Raw genomic sequence first — 22,786 nt, forward strand, 5'->3', positions numbered from 1 at the left:
CAGGATAAAAATAATTAAATGACTTAAATAGATGCATAGATACAATTTATTCATATACCGTATAGTTGATATTTTCGCGATTTTGCGCGATCTTTGTTAGTCACGAACCTGGATTCCAAGTAATAAGAAGCACATTCACAATAACGTGAACAAATAGAATAACAAATAAGTACAGAATACAGGACTTCCAAGTTTTTACATTTTGAAGTAAGGCCTCTGTATCATTTAAAGGGGCCGAACTTTAAAATCATCACCGCTCTGCATTCAGAATTTTTTCGTGTACTATAATATTATTATTGTATGGCAAATTAGGGTGTGCTTAAAACAATATGTAAGTTTTTTTCAATAATTTTCTCTGGCATCTTGAATATCTCATCCTTCCCAAGGACGGCATCATCCACTTTCAGATGAAGAATGTGATAAAGAACATTTTTGTGCAAAACATTTTGGCGAACAATTCCTTTAACTTATTATTATTAAGTGGTCAATCGCCTTTTGTGACACGGACTTCACGTTATTATCAGTCTATAAAAAATGTTTTCTCTTGTTGAACAGGCCCTGGGAAAACCTGCTGATGTCATGTACTGTGAGAATCTGCTCCAGGAGACTGGAGTCTGTGTTGTTCCCGGCTCTGGATTTGGACAAAGGCCTGGCACCTATCATTTCAGGTGAGAATAATGTTTCTTAGAGATAATTGTGGTGAATTTTGAAGCGAATTGAAGAAAGATTGAAAGGTTTCAACTTTAACGTTTAGTCATTCAAGGATTGTTAGGTTCACTAAAAGAGTTGACAGAAAGAAAACCACCGATCGACGCCAATACTAGTTTATTGATTTAGGATGGCCTTGAACTCCAAATCTAAGCCTTGTCGGACCCAGGTGCATGGTAAATTACAAATCAAAGTACTGAAAGTACTAAATGGCTCGGTCTCGATGATTGGAGGAATATATTTCTAAAGTCAACACTTTTTTTTGGACAATAAGAAATAAATTTTGCTAGTGTTCCTTCCAGTTTGGACTTTTGAGGATTTCTTGGACACCAAGGTGTTAAATAAGAAACACATACTAAACTCTTGGGAGCCCATTCTAATATTTCCTATGATGTTATATGCCAAATGATTTTATAGCATCTTTAACCTTTTCCTTGTTAATTTGATGTCAATTAAAATATCCATTCTGAATTGCTATTCTCATCAAGTTTCTGGGAACACAGTATCAGTTAACATGTATTGTTTTGCAGCAGACAGACAAGAGGCATATTTTTCTATGCCAAAATGTCTTAAATGTAGAATATGTCAGTCCTCTAGAAGACTTATCAATACAGTCATACCATTTCTGAATAAATTGGTCAATTGGTCTACTTTTAACAAGTTTTTGTAATTATTCTTTTGTAAAACAGCAAGTTGATTGATATAATATCCAAACATGATTTAAACTAGCTCTGGATAAAATATCTTAAACATCTTACAGACATTTAAAAAACGTCTGGTCCATTTTCATGTAAAATATACATTAATTTATAAATATTACTTGATAATTTATTTGATGTTATGTAGTTATGCCAAAAAGTAATCATTCTACATTTTATTTCAATATCAATTGGTTATCTTGTTAGCTCGCCATAGACCATGAATTGTTTTATACACTTTCCTAACTTGAGGAAATTACAAATGAATTTTTCTACAATATTTGTATTTTCAAATCCCAATACTTCTGATGAGTATAATAAAACTGGCATTACAAGTGACTAAAATATTTTCAGTTAAAAATAAACAGGAAGAGATACATTCCTTAGTTTCTTAAAGATAGCAAACTAGGATTTAATTGTTTGTTCTGCAGTTTTTTCCTTTTCTTTAAAAAAGCTACCATTAATGTTAAAAAATATACCTAGATATGTATACCCTTCTTATCAAAATAATTATATATCCCATAACGTAAACTGGTGTTGTTGGACCAATTTACGTTTTGAGAATATTACAACTTTTATCTTTCTGATATTGGGTTATAATTTCCATGTAATGCAATGTTGTTCAAATCTGTGTAACATTTGTTGTAGAACAGTGTCATCGGCATATAAAATGATAAAAAGTCTGGGATACATTTCAATATTATCTATAATTAATTTGTCAATAGTTGTCAGACAATTAACATTCTTTTTTCCACCAGATAAGATTCCAAGTCATCAAGGTAGATTGAAAATAGGAAAGGAGATATAAATAAGGTACCATACTGTGCATGTATATGTTCAAGGTAAATAAACAATATGTAAGCTGATCTTGCAGAATTGCAGAAAAGGTAAAATCACCACTTTCAGAGTGATCAGAGAAGATTGATCGTCAAGGAGGGAAAACCACCTGTGTTAAGCGAATTAACATTTAATTTATTTTGAATAAATTGTGCCGAAGATGATGATTAGTGTATTATTAACGATAATCTAAATATGTTTTCTAAAAATATTAACAAATTATGTCATATAGTGTTATAAATTTAATGTTTTATTTATTCTTTTTATTTCAAGCATGTACATGTCATAGAAAATAAACAAATACCAAGTATATGCTTAAATCATATTAAAGTAAAATTCACAAATCACAACACTTATGTGTATTGTATATATGGAATGAAGATGTCATGATGATGGTAATTATTTGGATCAAAAATGTTTAAACAACATTAAATGTATTATACAAATGTATGTATGGAATTTGAACATGATGTTAGTAATTATTTTCAGATCAAAAACTATTACAGTATTAATTAAACTACCACAGTTGAACATTATTTCTTTCATTTTGTTCACACAATTTTTCTCCTGGACTGGTTCCAATTGAAATGATACTTGCATGTAGACATTCTGTAAAACATAAGGAAACAATAACTGTATTAACAGAGTAATTACTGAAAAGGCTAATATCATATAATTAAACATTTTTTTTTATAAATATCAATACCAGTTTAGAGAGTAAATATTATTGAAATTTATTTCCCGTTGTTCTTTAGTCCTCCTGTTCTTTAGAGTTTTGTCCTTCATAAGTTGATTGTATTATAGCAGTTGTCATATAATGTATCTGATAATGTGCACAAAGAAGTATAAGTATACGCAGGTGTGCATGGGCACGTTGATAAGTTATTAAAAAACTGGCGGATGCTGAATATGAAAGGCGTAAAGTCTATTTTGCCGAGTAAAAAAATCAAAGAACATATATTGTTCATACCCAAAGATGTAATCGCACTAAAAACAGTGATCATGTAGGCTTTTGTGTGAGTGCATTTGTAAGACTTTGTCATGTGGTAGAGATTAGTTTCGCTCGAGTGATCACACAATGCAAGTGAGAGTCGGGAGTATGTTTATGTAAGTTTTAATTGCTAATCTCTGATGATTGTTGATAAAATATAACTCAGGATAATTGCTAAACATTTAACAGTTTTCTCCACGTTTGTTGTAGATTGAAACAGCTTTTTAATGCCGTTCTACGGTAGAATTATGAAAAAGAAATCGGCATTTTCATCGATCTACAAATGTAGTAGTCCAAAAAAATCTCACTTCGAGTTATACGAACATTTTATGTATGATTTGTGCCATTCGGTTCAAATATTTACTTCGTTAATTACGTAGTTTACTGAATATGCTACATTGTATATATATTATCAGAACGTCAAGCTCCTGTAGGCCTACATTTGATGAAAGAGGCTAAAATGAATTTAAAGTATGGTTTAGTGACAACCTCTAAATGTTGTATATATAATCTGATAATGTATACATGTGCTTATAAAATTATCGATAATTATGGATGTGGTAAATATTCATACCTTATTAACTGCCGTAAGTTGGAAGATTACGCCACATTTAGAAAATGAGCAGTAGACAAAGTTTATCCTAAAGTTTGTTAGAGTTGTCTTTCTTCCATTGTGGATTTACACGTACATGTGGCATAACGCAGCCGTGATAAACAAATCTCCATTTCGTCCTGAAATTTATCTGCTCCCGCACTAATATGATTCAAAGAACAAAAATCATTATTGTAACAATTTTGATGTTTTAGGTGAAATATTGATTTCATTTTTTCCGTTGCGGGATAATTGTCACTAGTAGGGACTAAACGCGTGGGGCGAAACGAAGCATTTTCGGGACGAAACGTCTTCATGCGTTGTAAACAACATTTTCGGGACGAAAAGTCTAGATACATTGTAAACAATTCAAGTTAAAATTTTCCAACCTAAGATCATTTGGATAATGTATATGGTAAGGATATGAAAGCAGTAATCTACTAATCCTATTTCAACATTACAGATACGCTTATTTCAGTAACTTTCATATTCAAAATTTGCTATTTAAAATTCCCGGTAAAATCAAAGTTGTTGAATACATTGCCGTTAGGAGCGCTAGTATCTGCGAGCAAGTTCTTAGCCAATCATATTGAGGAAATTGACTGAAAGAGAATTTTGCAACCACGATCACAATGGCGAGGTGATTACCTCGCCAAAAAATCAGAGCTGGATGAATGTTAGTTATAATTAGCTATGCTATTTTTCATTTGACAGGACCACCATTCTTCCTACTGTTGAACAACTAGCTGATATGCTTGAGAGATTCAAAGTTTTCCACGAAGGCTTTCTACAAAAGTATAAGTGAGGTGGTTTGAAAGAAGACCAAAGAAAGATGTTTACCAAAATATTATATCGAGTCTTTTAAACAGTTCATTTCATTTTACACTCCAGGGTCTGATTATTACAGACCTGTCAAAACTAACCTCCATTTTATGAAATATTCAAGATGCATTTATGTTTAATCCACTGAACCTGTTGGGTAACCCAGAACATACTGTATAAACATGTTGACACATTAAGTCTATTGTTTATATACCATTCTTAATGGTTTATCAGAAAACCCCCACTATCTTATATCTGTAGTGAGTTTTCTTCCTTATGGGTAGGTATCGTCTGTAATGTAAGTGCCGTTTCTCCTTAAATATGTCATTACACTTATAAACACGTGACGTAATAATTAGTACCTATCCACAAGGGCAGATAACCATGTTACGTGCAAATACAGAATATGTTGTTGCAAGATGCTGACAAGCTAAATTGATATAATAGTGGATCAGTTTAGAAGTCATTCTCCAGTCTTTCGCGTTGATTTATATAGATTTATGTCATTCTGTTTGTACATGTAAATATATGTAAAATATGGAGTTTCTTCCTTTCTTTGCTTGTTAATGTGGATTTATTGACAAATGTCATACATGTAGTTTAATCTATAGATGATTTTTAAAAAAAACTAAATGAAAAATATAAATTAGAAACCCACTTATCTATGTGCACTATTATTTGAAGATATTTACCATAGAACAGTACTTAGTGGGTTGGTCAATAGATTTACATGCTGATAATTTTTTGTTTGGTATGAAAAGATTATAAAATATGTAATTAACGTAGTTCCAATGTTGTGAGCATAATACTTTTACGATGAAAAGCGATGGAATACAATCTGCGATATAATGTATAAGATATATGAATAGTAAGTGATGGGAAAATAAGTTTGCGCATTTTGAGATAATTTTTATCAGATCCCTTGTAATGTAAAATATATTTGTTATGGCTGTTTTTAAGTCGAAGTTAGTATTTTGTTTATTAGAGTTTGTTGTTTTGTCCTCATAATATTTGAGAGTAGGCTTGCATTATACTGATAATCTAGTTCACGACCGTTTAACGTTGCTATTTGTTAGCTGTATTTGTTACAGTATAAAAATGTATTGTTACCGTAATTGTTTAATTGTTTGATTCACCATACCACGGGTTTGTTGTTGATATTTACACAGGTTAGCTTGTAGCCAAAGTAGTGATTGTTTTTAAAAATTTTATCATGTAATTTTTGAAGTACTTAACCGTTTAGGCGATTATTATCTTGTGAATGATATTTTCGCGCTTTCACGATAAAATGCTTTGATCGCGCAAATTTCATTCGCGAAATGTTACGAAATAGTTGAATCATAAATATCGTTATAGCCAGCTAGCGGAAATTAAAAACCGTTTGTTAAAAACAATTTGTTTTTTATATTTGAGCTAAATCGCGAAAATGTACGTATACGCTTCAAAATAACTGGCTATACGGAATTTATTGTTATTCGAAACTTTAAGTTCAACTCTATCAGTGGTTTCCTTAGTTATATTGTAAAACAAACAAAATTGAGCTTATTTGTGTAATGTTGAATTGTTGCAGTAAATGTATTTCATTCTCATGATACTGAAACTGTATTCACCAAAATCGTAGATTTCTCATTGATGATTAAATCGCCAAAACTGCCGATACCAATACCTCTTAAATATTTATTTTTTATAGTAAGTAAGATTTCGTTTTGCAGAAGAAATTAAACCGACATACTGTGTAATAACGTTACATTCATATACTTTGTTGCATTTTCATGATGTTTTCGCATCTGTTTGTTATTATCTAAATTAAAAGCAGAATGTTTGTATCCCGTGTAGCTGGTTAAAGTCATAGCTACAAAGGAGTTTATTTTGAAACTGTATTTAACAATGAGAAAGGTGATCATGTATCTTAATCAGTAATCAACCGTATAATATCAGTCGACTTATTGTTATACACTATACATGTATGTATGTAAATCTTTCTTGTATAGTGAATCTTGTGATTTATGCTTAGATAGGCAGATACTTGTATACAGCAATCATTTTTGACATTGTCACACATTGTCAGACATTATATCCTCAAATATAGATGGGCAGATACTTGTTAAATGACTACAGCGAAATTTTTTGTCAATGTCAGACATTAATGTATATCCCCAATATAGATAAACATACACTTGTTAAATTACTACAACGATCATTTATGACATTATCCGGAATTATATCCACAGATATAGATGGCAGATACTTGTTACTACAACGACCACTTATGACATTATCGGACAGTATATTCACTGTATACTTTCTGCTATATTCAGCATCTAATTTTCTTTTTTCAACGTTATATATTAGATAGTATATTTATACATATTATGTAACCGTATTTCTGAATCTCATTTTCAGCTAAATTAAAAGATCTGCTATAAGTTATTTATAATCGTAGGTGTTCAAAATCCTTTTTGGAAGTCCTTATTTAAACGAAATATTTTACTTCTATACATTTCGATTTATACATTTTATAACAGTGTTTTAGCCTGAATCTTGTCATCAGTTTTCATCTCTATAAGTTTTTTTTATTTAAATACAATAATATAAACATTATATCAAAATTTGTTGTTAGTTTCCTCCTAGTCCTCGTATATTCTTTAAAATATATATTTTTTATTATCTTCTTTAGTATGCAGAGTTGTTTATATATTTATGTGAACTAACATTCACTGAGTAGTCAATTCAAAGTATACTGTAGTCTGTTACATTACTATCGAAATTCCTCCCCAGATCAGCTGACGTTGCACGATCTCATTCGGACCAATCAGAGGTACTTCCCTTTATTTGACTCAGAAGGAGTGAAACGAAAAAAGTGACTTTGATAGATTAGAATGCAGTATCTAAATGTTTACAACGTTGTATTAATGATATAAGGTTTCAAGACAGATATATATTTACTCACATTACTAGTTTGGTTGTATTTTGTCACAAGATAAAAGATTTTGTTCAATATATATTTATTTTCAATACATTATAATATTGCATCGTATATTTTAGCGATACAAAATGTTACTTTAGTCAAACATGAGTTCTTCATTACCGCATCAAATAGTTCTTTTGGCACAATTAGTAGATTTTTTTCTTCAATTGATTTTGAACATTCTAATACAACTCTAAATTCGTACAAATGCATACTAAAAGAAAATTGTTTAAGCAATGTGTTATAGTTTGTAATGTACCCAAAAACATAGAAATTTAAGGCCCAAAATAAGTTTGGAAAAAGAAGCATGGCATTAAAGACAATTATTCTTCGGTTCCAAAAGTGATGATGAGCACGAATTAATAATCTGTTTTTGATACACTTGTTCGCGCGTTCGTTTGTACTATTTCATATGTCATGTTTCAGTTTAAATATTATATCCAAAACCATGTCAAATGACACAACTTAAAACAAAACTAGCACAGCATCACCAATTCATGAAAAGAGCACATCCAGATGTCCCTTAATTAAAATCTCTGCTTGATATCTCAACTTACGACAAATACAATAACATAGAAAATAACTACTAAAAACACTTCGATGTTCTCTTTGTCTACCCATGAACAGATGGCAAATACTTAGAAACAAAACAAGATGATACATAAATGATCTAGATACAAATTTGATTTTACATCGAAGCATATGTACATGACCTTTAAAACAACATTTGGTGCGGCTGCCTTGAATATTTGCACTTAGTGTGTGTTTGTTTTGTAACGGTTTGTTTGTTTTAATCATGGTAATATAGCTACTCGGGTGCGTTCTTTACGAAAAAGACATCCATCGAGACAGTACAAAAAGCCTTCCAAGGGAATGAATTGTTGTTCAACAAACAAAATATTGTCAAATAGAAAATCAAAATCGCATCAATTTACTGCTGAAGGATAGGTTATAAATATATCGACTATCATTCTTTGAGTATATAACAGTGGGCAGATAGTGTTTTGCATTTTTGACAATACATTATGCATGAGAGTTTGATTGCTGATGACTGAGATCAAAGTTAATGTTGTGTCGTGAAATAGTGAAATGAGTGTAAAATGCATGTCGACAATATGTAAATAAAAGTGTTATGAATACTATTTCAAAACCTATATTAGTATTTGGAAAATTATTAGGAGGCGCCATAAGATGCTGATAAACTATTTTATTAGTTTCCAATGTGATTGTTCAGATCAGCATTAGGTTGTTCCTTAATGATATGTGTATCATTTTCATTTTCACTCAAAAAAGCTTTATTTCATAAACATCACAAAGTAGGTGTTAAAACAATAAATACATCATATGTATGATTTGTCTATGTGTTATTTCTTATGTTTTGTACAAATGTAGGGATTATTGTGAAACCTAAAATGTTCATAACAAAACATCGTCCTCAGTAAGGCGCACACAATTTATGGAACTTTATCACCTATGGACCTATCATTGCACTCTCTTACCACACGTAATCAATATTATATTCAGATAATAGAGAAAACAGTAACGGTAATTACGTAAATGCGTACCATATTAGTAACTACGTGTATTACCGTGCATAGGACTTGTTTTAAAAACTTGAACTATACGAAAACTTTTTGACCTGGATCATTACCGGGGTATCTGTATATTGCAGTATAATTATAGGTAAAGTATTGTCTGTACCTTTAATGATTTCATGTAGATTTTAAGATTCCAGTTTCAAAACTCTTTTCATGTCTCATACAGTGGCATCGTCAATAAATTATCGTCCATAAGCACCTTTAGTCAAGGGCGATAACTCGTATGTACTTATCTCTTCCCTGTAAACTCAAAAGTTATCTCCACTGTTGCAACAACGTGCTGAAACAAAATTAATAACAGACACGTTTTATTGCTTTATTTATGGACAATTCATTAAGATTCTATAAAGAACTGCTTTTTATTGCAAAGCCAACTTAACTAATGTTAACTAATGTATCAAACTCAAACTCTTGAATAAGCATGACATTTCGGAGCCTAATTATGTATAAATTATATGCATTATATTAAAGACATTGACACACAATTAGACTGGTTTAGTATAGTTTTAAATGGGTTGAACATTGTTATTAAAATCAAATTGCTTTACTGATTTATTTAGGTTGTAATTCGAACAATAACCAACAAATACGACGATTGACTCACCATTAATTTATGCATTAGCTCGGTATAAGATGTGAAATTCGATGTCACCTTAATATCTTAATAATTCATAGTTCATTGAATTAAGAATGAATTTCTTTTACTTTCTTCGTCTGTTGTTATACTCGTTCAGCTGCTAGATACGCTGCATTTTATATATAAAAAAGACATTTAAACTAACTTAAGTTTTGGTGTCATATGCATTTACGTCGATATTAATTATGCCTTTGACTTTCACATTTAAGATTTATTTGTGTTTTATTTCGTTTGTATTCTTCACGCACGTGTTAAGGACTTGGTACGAACCTAAATGGGTAGATATGATTATATTACTTGTCATCACAGAAGCATAATCGCATTTATTAAACAATATATGAACAACCTTTCTAAATGCTGAGCTGAAAAAATTGCCGGAAAACCTTTTTTTATCAGCCAGCGAATTAGGAATCATCGAACAACGAACCGCCAATTACAACTGCTTTCAATGAAAATGACAAGTAATTCATACTAAAAAACAAATATGTAGTTCATGACCAACCTTTATAAATGGAATCAACAGAATACCGGATTTGGAAAAGATTTGCTAGATGGCTGTCTCCGGTGAAACAAGAAGAGAAATTTTCATTTCAATTTCACAAGTCAGACGAAATGTATGATCATCGGTGCAACATATTCACATAGACTTTGCTACCCTGTTGGAACGTTTGAAGGATTGTTACCTATCTGGTACATATACATCTTGTTCTATCCTCCTAGTATGTTTTCGAGTCACTGTATATCTTTATGTTTTTGTATTTTTGTTTGATGTTACATTATCCATTTTTGCATATTGGTGATGGTTTGTTTAAAGGGACAATTCATTCTACGAGAACATTAAAATTTGTATATATATCGGAAAACCCCCAGTTAATGAAATTAGATCAGTCAGTTTTACTGTGATATTTCAGAAAATCCCATGGTGGTGAAATGCGTGTGAAATGTTCAAACTCACTCGCTGTCCGCCATTACACATTGTGGTCGAATATCTTGTATGCCGAACCCTGTCCCTTGCTCGTAGAGTAATGCTACTTTTGTCTAGAACAGCTCAAATTGCTCTGACAGAAGTGTGTTTACCTTATTAGGTGAATTGTCTTGCCTAAAAAATCATTATATCACCTCCACAGTGGTTATGTAGTTCATTTGTTTAACATGCGTGACTTTGGCTCGGATATGGGTACAGCGTACATATTGTACCTGCTTAATCGTATTGAAACGATTTGTAATTACAACAGTTTCAATTAAAATACAGAACAATGACGAGGAATTTGTTAATATCTTATGTTATATATTTCATAAGAAATGTAGAACAATACATTTATGCCATATTTTGCTTCTTGGTTATGTAAAAGAATTAGCCTGAGTGAATTGTAGTTTAATATGTTACAGGTGCGCTTATTTTTGCCATTATTTTATACCGTTTGTTAAGATATGATTAAAATTTAATTTCTTTACTGAGATGAAATTTAACCAAGAGTTTAAACAAAAGTAAAATATATGCGTCTAATCATTTAACACTTTTTGTCGTTTTAGATATATACGAAAATTTGCACAGTGTGGCAAAGTCTATACATAAACTCTCGTTCTGTAACATCTTTAAGTTCAACGTATGGTCATACATGTCGTCAGACTCGTGCAAGTTGAAATGAGAATTTCTCTACGAGCGGTAGAATCCCGCTTAAGATACAGCTGGCTGTAAGATATTTGCATCACAGTATTGTATATTGTGTCAATGTGTGACACTATTGTGTGGAGATATTGTATCAATGTGGGACACTATTGTGAAAAGATATAAATATTTGAAGACGGAGTCTGTATTAGACTTCCCTTGTATTTTTTTTTCATTTATAGTTATTGAAACAAACATACAACAGCTAAGTTGATTGATTTCGAAATCTGATAATCAGTAGGTACTGTATTCATGAATTCTTAAAAATACTACAACAATAATTTTTTTCAAGACGGTAGAATCTTAAACTCGGACTTACATGTCCGGACACTAAACCTACGTGAAGAAACAAAGTCCAAAGCATCGAATTCCACATACAAATATTACTTTCTCTTTGTGGTTTTGATTGGGTTTGCTTTTAACGATCAGTACGATACCCAATCAGTATTGATCATATCCCAAGCACTTAGACATAGCGATACAGACAATAGAAGACAGTGATGATTTGTGAGGTACCATTGTGTGGATTGCTCGGTTCGTGAAATGCCTAATGTTTCATACAAACCTTTATAGACTCCGGTGGTTCAGTCACAATAGATAAAAATGTACATACCATCTCATTGTCCTTTGGCTACGTGTGACACACAATTCACCTACAGTACAATGCGAGAAATTCTAGATCACTTTCCTTTCTCGGGGAAACAAAGAAACTTTTGTCCGGCGTTGACAAACGCGTTATAATCGAATCTAAGATATAGATAGTAAGTACTTATAACTAACTCTGATAATTAGGACAATAATTACAACTAATTACAATATAAAACAATTTCTTTTGTGTCTAGAGTCTAGTTAAGACTCGTTTGTTTATACGTTGAAAGTGAAATTTTGAAGAAAGTTGTTATGAGGAAGGTTTCGAGTTTCCTTTTATAGACAACTTTACCATTACATTTGTTCTTTAAACACAAGGACCTGGAGAAAAACTCACCACACAACAAGCAATTTTATGACAGATGTACCTTCTTAAAATTACAATTACGCCTCTATTATTGTAAATGCTAATTGCGGACGAAATTGGCTAAAACTTCATTTGTTAAGTTGCCTATGATAACAAAATGCATTATATGTTGCATCAATTTTCAGTTGTAGACGCCATTTTTAAGAAGTCTAGTGATATACATCTATTTATATATTGACAAATTGTTTCTGATATCTTCTCACTGTCACTGTATGTGATTACACTTATTCTTTTTGTTAATATACCGGTGTAATCAAGACTTAATGTATAACATGAACTATTTGTTGTATAGAAATGTCCCGTTGTTTTGTTGTTGCTAATGAACCACAGAGATAAAAACAACGAAATTGGTTGTAATCATTATTCAAAGTACTATTGCATCAGCTTACCACGAATATTTCAACTCACGCATTGAGTTTTAAGTTCCAAACAAAAAAAGAAAGTGTCCAATCATGAACATTCTCGTTATACAACAATTATAAACTAATAGTTGTGATCATGATTTATGAAATGAAAGAATAATGATCCCTTGTTGCGTCAAGTAAAAATTAAAATATAATATATAAAGAAATAGACTTATAATCAAATTAAGAATAGCAAAATGCAGATGTCAATATAACTGAGCTGATAATAAAACGATACAATATAGAAGATATCAAATAATTTACGTTTGATATACCCTCTGGGGTTAAAAAAATCAGTTTCACAAAAATGTTAAATATGGCAGTGGCAGATTTATAATCTTAATGCGATTTGTTTTTATTTCACCTTTGAGAATGATATTATCTCTAGCAGTGACAACAGATATTAAAATTAAGATTTGTCTATGTATGTCACTACATTTTACATTGCTCTATTGATTGCTCTTTACTGACATTTTATCAAAATGATTGCCTTGTAACTACGTATATACGTGTAGCAAGTTGCAATATGAAAAGTGTATCCGAACAGTTTATCACATGTAAACTATCATGAATATCAAAAAAAACGGAACAAGTAAACACACAAACCCCCAGTTTTATACCGTAGTATAAATATCATTGCAATATCTTTCCTCAGAAGAAGATGCTTGTATGACATAAACAATAACAATGAACCATCTTAAGGGACAATAACAAACCTGTCCTCTCCACGACCTCCCAGCATAAACATTATGTGACTAGATTTGGGACAGAGACCTTCTCTGCAGACGTTTCTGTGACATAAAGTAGATTTTTATACATATTGAATAAATAGAGGGGTTGCAGTGCATGTAACAAATGGTCAGGTCTGTAGAGAGTACATGTCCTCTCTATCATGTACTACTACGGAGTGCTAAGAAAGGATGATTTTGTAGAACGCAAGACTGCAAATGACTTCATTTTTAAAGTAGTCCAATTAATATATTAATTCTATGGGAAAATATGTTTATGTAGCATATGAATAACTTGTTTAATGAAGTAGTAGATTTGGATTAAAGACGTCAATAGAGTGAACACATATTGACAAATCTAGGCGATCTGTCCCTTTATCAAAATATTGTCAAATTTTGGGGGGATCAATTGATAAAGGGGCAGAAATTTGGCAATATTTTGTAATATGTACTCAGATTTCTGTTATTTTTTATGTGACTAACAAACAAGAAAAGTAATTAGGTCTTCTTTGGAATTTCCCTTGAAATACGCTCCAAAGAGCTTTCACATTCTAAATACATAACGTTGGTAAACACGGGAATATTATCAACGAGAACACAAAAGGTGACAGACAAGAAGAATATTTTCCAACTTCTGACAGATAACTGGATTCCTGTTTTGGCTTGATTATGCTGCAAAACATTACTCACAGCTAATTACCAGAATACTTATGATAGAGAAAGCTTACTAACACTCTTTGTTGAGCCTCAACAAAATAGAAAGCATTGTTGGTGCTTTTCAAAAATGATTCTGTCTTAGTCATAAAGTGTATTATCTCCTTCTGTTGACGAATTTATCAGGAATCCGCTAACATTGTTTAGAAACAGAAAGGTCTCCTTAACAATGATGTACAGGTAACGATATAACAAAACACTTAGACTCGGATTCCTTAACCCTAATTACATGTAGAGTAAGGGTGAACCTGCTAACGCGGTAATGACTTAATTTGGTGTGTGTATTATGTGGACACATAAAGACATTGCATGACAGCGACGTACACCTTAGCAGTCTATAGTAACAATTACAATGTCACATACATACTCAATCCAGTAGTAATACACTCTACTAACACAGTAGTGAAAAGTAATGCATGTTTGCATCTAAATATAGCCTCTTTATTTCTTCTTTTCTATTAATGAAATATATTTTTTTTTCTGTTTTAAACACTATATTAACACAGTAGTGAAATGTATTGCATATTTGAAAATACGTATATTATCTTTATCTCTTCTTTTCTATCATTTTTTCTGCTTTAAACGATGATGTCAAACACAAATGAAAGTAGATTCGTCTATGAATGCCATACAGTTAGGTGTGTCATTTTTGGTATGTGTATCCTATTGATATTTTCTTCATTTAAAGATGTCTCTGGCTATTGATGATGACGGAAATCCGATGCTTTAAGGTTGGTTGATGAAACCTTCCATATAACAGCTAATGTCATGTTAGAGCGACCTCCGTGTATGTAATGTTTTGGAGACTGTGGTACGTTTGTGTGGTGTATCATTTTAACAGACCTCCGTGTATGTAATGTTTTGAAGACTGTGGTACGTTTGTGTGGTGTATCATTTTAACAGACCTCCGTGTATGTAATGTTTTGTAGACTGTGGTACGTTTGTGTGGTGTATCATTTTAACAGACCTCCGTGTATGTAATATTTTGGAGACTGTTGTGCGTTTGTGTGGTGTATCATTTTAACATACCTCTGTGTATGTTTTGGAGACTGTGGTACGTTTGTGTGGTGTATCATTTTAACAGACCTCCGTGTATGTAATGTTTTGGAGACTGTGGTACGTTTGTGTGGTTTATCATTTTAACAGACCTCCGTGTATGTAATGTTTCGGAGACTGTGGTACGTTTGTGTGGTGTATCATTTTAACAAACCTCCGTGTATGTAATGTTTTGGAGACTGTGGTACGTTTGTTTGGTGTATCATTTTAACAGCAGAAACTCTGTTTTATAGTGATGTCTCGCTGAAGACATTTGACTTCCACCCGGTCACATTATACTGACAACAGGCAATACTAGTCGTCTTACTACCTTTAAGCTGACAATTGTTTTGTAGACTACATTGTTTCTCGGTCAGGACCCAGCTCACAGGGCGAACCCCAACTCTAGACCACAAATGTGACATTGCTAAGGGATTAAGAAGTCAGATAGGAAAAACAAAAGAGAAAGATTACATCCCAAATTTAGTCGCCTTTTACTACCACGCGATTTGGGCAAAATGTAACGAAAGGCGCCATACGATATTACCAAGAATTACGATATACACAGTACCTTTCTCTTCACTAAATGAATAATAGAATCTGTCCCTGCCTTAAAGGTAGGACAGGGAAATCTCTACCAGAGGAGGAGATCCACGACTATCTACCCCGAGGCTTGCCGAGGGTTAGACTGTCGTGAATCTCCTCCGAGGATAGAGATTTTCCTGTCCTTCTCTCAAGGTAGGGAGTGATCCTTGTAATTTCCCCCAAAAAATGTTAAAACCACACATACGCGATTTCAGAAAAAAAGCAAATGTTTATTTACTAATTGATCAACTTGGACAATTTTATTTTACTTGGTCAAAACTAAAACTTGTTGCACTGTGACAAACAAGAATCTAAATCAATATACACACGTATTGTATCAAAACCATTTAAATACTCTTTCTATTGGGTAAGCATCAACGAAATATGTGAAGGCATGTGGACTTCCGATTGCGATGATCATAAGGTCAAAGTTCAGCACGCGCGTGAAGCACGAGCTCGGGGTCAAGGGGATATGAATAGTCCAATTGGACTGCACATGTTAATGTTTATTTGCATATGGTTTATCACGCGACCATGTCCTACACGTGCAGGCTGTCTTGTCCTTGGTAAGACAGAGAAATCTTACTCTCACCGGAAGTGCAAATACCTCTGTCCGATGGGGTAGAAGAGTAGATATATCCCATGGCAAGCGAAGATGGCCATACAGACATCATGGTCTTTTTTTTTTTTTTTTTTTTTTTGCTCGTCTGTGAAAAGCACATTTGTTTCTTTTCTTTCTGTTGCAAATTTCTTATTCTGAAATATATATCGACAATTAGAAATAAGTGTCTGGTATGTAAAGCAGGAACTGCCGGGGGTTACTGAGAATGAGGTAGATGGCCGGGTACGTAGTTTTACAGATACAAATCGCGGTCTGTTTCCGACCCCGGGGCCTCGTGTCAGGTGATGTATAGATAACTTCACTGAATACACAGTCGTAAACATAAAACTCTGACTCCCGTGTAGATGACGAATTTGTGACCTCCAGTTTTACTCGGAAAAATAACACTTACGTCTCCTAAATTGCCAAAAGTAGCTGTGGAATATATTAAACGTTTATCTCTGTACGTTTGCCAGAATGCGTGAAGTCATATTCAGCCTCGTTTTTTCTCTGATACATTAGCAGGAAAAATAACCTAGAGGTATCAACTGAATAAAAAAATTCCTTTCGGGAAATATGACTGAAAACAAAGTCAAACAAAAGTATATGTCATAAAAACGCGAAAATCATAAGCTTTCAGGTTGTTTTTCTCTACAAACATGCATAGTTTTTCTTTTCTTTTCTTTTGGTGTTTTTTTACATACAAATGTGATTTTCTTATAATTTTGCTGAATATTTCATGAGATATCATTTTTATTCTTTGCTCCATGAAACAATTACTCCATTGTGTAAGCGGGAACGCCAATCGCAAACGACGTTACAAATGGTATTTGTATAGCTAAGAAGTGATAATGCATTTCTCTCAACCAATGGAACTAACACTTGTAAGAAGAAAGATTGATTAATGGTAATATATTACGTTCCTTGCATACCGTCCTCTTACGTTTGCAAATGTTCAGCAAATTATGGCATTATTGTTCAGAAGAATATTGTATTGAAATTTTAATCAATTTTCTCCGTGATAAACTGATGTCTTCTTTTATAATACTAAACTTTATATCATTGATTTCATTGCCAGAGGTTTTTTTTTCATTTTTCCAATGTTTTATACAGGTGAGTTGAGTTACTGTGCATCTGATCTGCAGGTAGGGTGTAAGAAGTGTACCTGCTGTCCCGATTGCATGATCGTAAAGGCGACTAAATCTAGGATCTCACTCTTTCTCTCCTTTCTAACTGACTGTCTTCTTATAACATCTTCCTTGACACCGCCTCACTTTTGGCCTTTTGTGGAGCGCTCACCCCATGTATGGAAGGATCTGGATTCTGTCTCCTAGCTGAGACACACCATAGTCTATAAAAGTTGTCTTTTCTGCTCTTGCTTGGAACTCAGCATAAAAGGAGTGGAACGACTGGTTCCTTCGTTGTCAGTATAATGTGATTGGATGGGATGTGTTTGTTCGGTGTCTATGATGACATGCTTCAATGAAATAAAACAATAAAAATGGCGGGAGTAACTCTATTACAGGAGACATAACACGAATACCGGTATACCGCAGCTTCCAAAACACACATACCTCACACACGCAACACATCGCATACACGGGAGGACCTCCTTGAATGACACTTGCTGTTGATAGGGCATTAATATAATCAACTAACCAGCCAACTCATTCTGAGTTTGTAAGCTCGTACATATTTTTTCTGAAAAAAAAAAGTTTGTTTTGACAATTTTCCTTCAAAAGACAATGGCCAATGATATGCAGGACCTCTGAATGGCATGTGTTAGAACATCAGCCTGCTATTCAGTATGGTTAACCCAGTAACTGTAAATACCATATAGATGCGTCAAACTTGAAAAAAAACCAGACATGTTCTAGTGGATGGTTAGACAACAGGACGGAAAATGTGTGGTTTCAGATTAAGATATAGAACACGAGTTATTGTAAAATGAACAATATGGTTTCCATTTATAATTTTACCAGATCAGATATCATTCTTTTATCCGATTTGGAACCACCAGTGTCGTGACGGCAGTAACAAACTGGGATTAGTAGTAATAATCGCTATATATATATATATGATTTTAGTGCGTGTATTGCGTGTGTAGTTATCGGTATGGTTTGGGAGGCTGGTGGTATATTAGTGTTGTGTCCCCATGTATTTAAAAGAACTCTTGCGATATAGTGCTATTTCACTGAAACATGCCGCCAAACACACCGAGCAGCACACCTACCCGGTCACACTATGCTGACAACAGGCAAACCAGTCGTCCCACTTTCTTAATGCTGAGCGTTAAACAGGAGCAGAAACTAACACTTTTATCAGAACTCAACCAACAATAATGAATATGTTAATTGTGAATATCCGGTATAAGAAAACAACAATTTGAAATGGTATTGGAAAACAGAACATCTCAATTACATAAGATTGAAGCTAGAGGATCATTCAGTCTAGTCCTATATGGGGATACAAAATATGGAGTATGGAAACGTCAGTTATTTATAAAATAATCAAAGGAATCATTTACGTAGCGGGTCAACAATGAATTCCAAGTGACAACACACATGTTACGTGTATTGGGGAGTTAACATATTGCTTTCAAAGAATAAAACATCATAAAGCAGACGACCATATTGATTAATACATCTCGTCCAGTCTCGCCGACAGCCGTGATTACACAGATGTGACAAGGCGCATGCGCTGCAATGCGCGCAGCCTTTTGAAGGAACCAGCTGTTTCCCAATAGTCATATATTTAACTGTAGGGAAGTCGGTGTCCGTGACTAGTTGAGTGGAACAGCTGGTAGGTCCCGCTAACTGTACAAAAGTGGACAGAGGACACAGCTGTAGGGATAAATTTAACTCGTAATAGGTCCTATTGATGTCCAGCGCGTTTTAATCAAGAGAACTTATTAAAATTAACGGTGAAAAATAATCGATATATTTAAGATATAAATTAACAACATGGTGTCAGCTTGGTGAGAAGAACGCGTGTGCTGGTACATACTAAATCATTATTGTCCCTACTGAAACCAAAATAGAAAAAAAATATCCAAACTATTTTCGATTTGGTAATTAGAGAAAACTCTTCGACCTTAAAATAAATTACGGCGATCTAGGATTAAGCGGAAAACACCGGAGTTCTTGGAAAAAATAGTCGACCTTAAATAATAAGGCAACCCAGAGAATAGATTGTACTTATATATTCCCGTCGTTTTGTGGGATTTACTGGTGATTAAATGTAGCTATATATCTATATAAGTGCCTACACACGAGTGATGTTGACTATGTCAATAACTTACGTACCGTTATACTAAGTGATTGACCACCACAGACCCCTAGTATTGACGTTATTGTTACCAGTAGTATGTACTCACTACCTTTAATCTGATTCCTAAGTGTGCACTCATTGAAGGTCAACCCTTAACACACACTAAATAAATACATACTTCACAAATATTTGCGGACGTCTTCTCGTAATATACTGTTCGCGCCGGTATTTGTTCTTCGCCACTATAAAGGGTCTGGATCTTAAAGGAACAAAACTTAAATCGACGCTAGCATGTCAATATAGGCAGGTTGTGCTCGTTTGATTTCAATTAAACAAGACTGAGATTTCTTAGCTTTTGTGGAATCATACAGTGCGATTTCACGACTGAGTTGTCATGAGCTGTCATTCCTTTATCGATAAAGATGTTGTAATATATACCAAAAATACACATATACAAAAAATATACCAAAAATAAGCCTACATCTCCTTTCCGGCATATCTGGATTCAATTTACCTTTTATCAAAAATCGAGGGTTTATATCCGTATTATTGCGTAAACAGAAAAAGAGAGACATTTTCATATGTGCTCTATGTTCTCACATAGAATGATTAAGATAACACATACTGTTACCAGCTATAAAACGTTTAAGTTGTAAAATCGCAAAATGAAGTGAACAAAACATCATCAAAACAATAGGTTTAACCTTTGTCCATATGATCCCAAAAGCTCCGCACTGTACCTGCATTTAGCCTATTTCAATAATCAATTAAAACAATCAGGAAAAGATACGATATCATAAATATAGAAAAAATATTGAAGTCCGATACCGCACTCTTTTTAGCCTGCTGGTAGTTTGCTCCCAGCCTCTGTACCAATTACACTTTGGGACTGATGAAACCGCCACCAATGGCCGTATAGCCTTCGGACAATTCAGACTTCCAACAGAAAATCCACGGCAACATCACCCTCCAGACCTAACCTGAGACCACTCAGACTTTCAACAGTGCCGCCGAAACGGTCTCAGCCTCCGGACCATTCATACTTCAATCAGAACAATAACCGGACAAGCCAGACTTCAAACTGACCAGCCTCAAGCGCCGGACCGGTCAGAAATTAATTCTTCGGATCAAAGTAAACAACAGTGTTGCCAAGGAGGTCTCAGCCTCCAGACCACAAAGGCAGACTTGTGATTGACCCTTTCCCCTCCCCCATCTCTCATAAGTTTGAACAAAATTAACTAGAAGCATTATAGTCTTAGAAAAGTTTCGTTTCGGAAACGACGGTACTTAGCATGTTATCCATTGTACAATGGATACTAATAACAGGGTCTTTAATATACGAAAAGATGTGTCTATTGATTACATAAATAACACAAAATCAGTTTACTACACCTTTTAATGTTTTTGATATATCAAATCGACATTTTATGTCAACGCCGTAATTCCAGTGGAACGCGATGGGTTGTTTATCTATTTTCGATGATTAAACGATATTTATCCACAAACTGCTTTTAAACATTGTACAATGAAATATCATAAGTATATATGATTATCTAAGCAAGTTTCGGCATTATATGTTTGCGCTGAATGTTGTATGTATTTCTCTCATTATGCGTCATATCTTTATCTAAAATTGCGATGAGATTTAGGTTGTTTTTTGTGAAGAATGTTATTTTTTAACTAAATATTGAATACCGCAGTCATCTATATATCAATGTTAGTACCTTATTTCATTAAAAATTGTTTTTCACGCGTTATATTTCGCATTCGTATGCATGTACATACTACTAGCAATATAGTTTATTTATTATACAAAAGACTATCATATATCTTTAAAACTAATGACAAACAGGTAGATGCATTATAAACATTATAGCTAGTAACAACATGTGTAGACTTTCCACAGTGTAAAAACGCTAGCTCTGATGCCCTACGCATGAAAAAATCAAAATATGTCGAAAAAGTCACTTTACAATTACTGATAATTATGTAAAATGTGTAATGAGGGTTAAGACCACTGTTTGGCTTCCCGATTTTAACACGTATGTAATGTAGGTTTTCTGCACGATAGACGTAAACATTGTAAAATATAACTGTGTAGGGATTGAATGTATTTTTCTAATTTTCATAGCGGCTATAAATAACAGAAGCTATCTCCATATCCCATGGAGCGCGTTAGGTTTCCGATTAGTACTACCCCCAAAGACTTCATCAGCATGATCTGACCTGGTCTAAAACAAAGACAATTAGTGATGAGATAGAGTTTTAACTGAAACCTGACCACGACATATAATTGTCACCAATTACCGATGGTATTAGAGTTAATCTCGACTCCCGTCGACAATTCGCACTTGTTATCTGCTACAATGGGCGATCGCCGATATTGACTCGCAAATAATATCAGAGTTATTACTGCGTTCTCAACACATGTTCTGTTACTAATTGTCCAGGAGTTTCATTACAAAATCTGGTTATTAATTGTGGTATCCGTTTATTGGCTATAAAAACTTGTCTTTCTTTGGTGATATTAGGATAGGGATATAGGCCTACATGTGGGATAACGACACACATATAACTGCTCTCTACATCACAGTACACAATTACTCGCCAAAATGAGATAATTTGAATAATAGGTATAATTTGAGCTATTATCGTCTGAAATTGACTGTAATCGGTTTTGTAGGGCTCGCTACACATAAAATCGTGCATATTCTGGCAATATGAACATGTATACAAATGTGTCAAGTGTCATAACGAACCCGGGGGACTGGCGCTAGGAGGGACAGGCGCTGGAAGGGAGTACATCATATCATAGACGGACATAAAAAAACCAGTCCGCACCCACGGGGAAAGGACTTTTTTCCGGATGGTCAGGTGTGAAAACCCCCGAGGTTGTGTTCTCTACTGAACTGAT

The 22,786-nt window shown here is 33.5% G+C and overlaps 1 protein-coding gene across 1 annotated transcript in view; it reads left to right on the top strand.

Annotated features, from left to right (window-relative positions):
- Positions 1-8,968, top strand: part of LOC138315456 (alanine aminotransferase 2-like) — a 28,045-nt gene extending 19,077 nt beyond the window's left edge. The window contains exons 10-11 of the mRNA XM_069256495.1: positions 556-668; positions 4,541-8,968. Coding sequence (XP_069112596.1) covers positions 556-668; positions 4,541-4,631 — 204 coding nt within the window. The 3' untranslated portion in view covers positions 4,632-8,968. The remainder of the gene's footprint in view (positions 1-555; positions 669-4,540) is intronic.
- The last annotated feature ends 13,818 nt before the right edge of the window (positions 8,969-22,786 follow it).

Source organism: Argopecten irradians, chromosome 2 (genome assembly GCF_041381155.1).
Source record: "Argopecten irradians isolate NY chromosome 2, Ai_NY, whole genome shotgun sequence".
Classification (NCBI taxonomy): domain Eukaryota; kingdom Metazoa; phylum Mollusca; class Bivalvia; order Pectinida; family Pectinidae; genus Argopecten; species Argopecten irradians.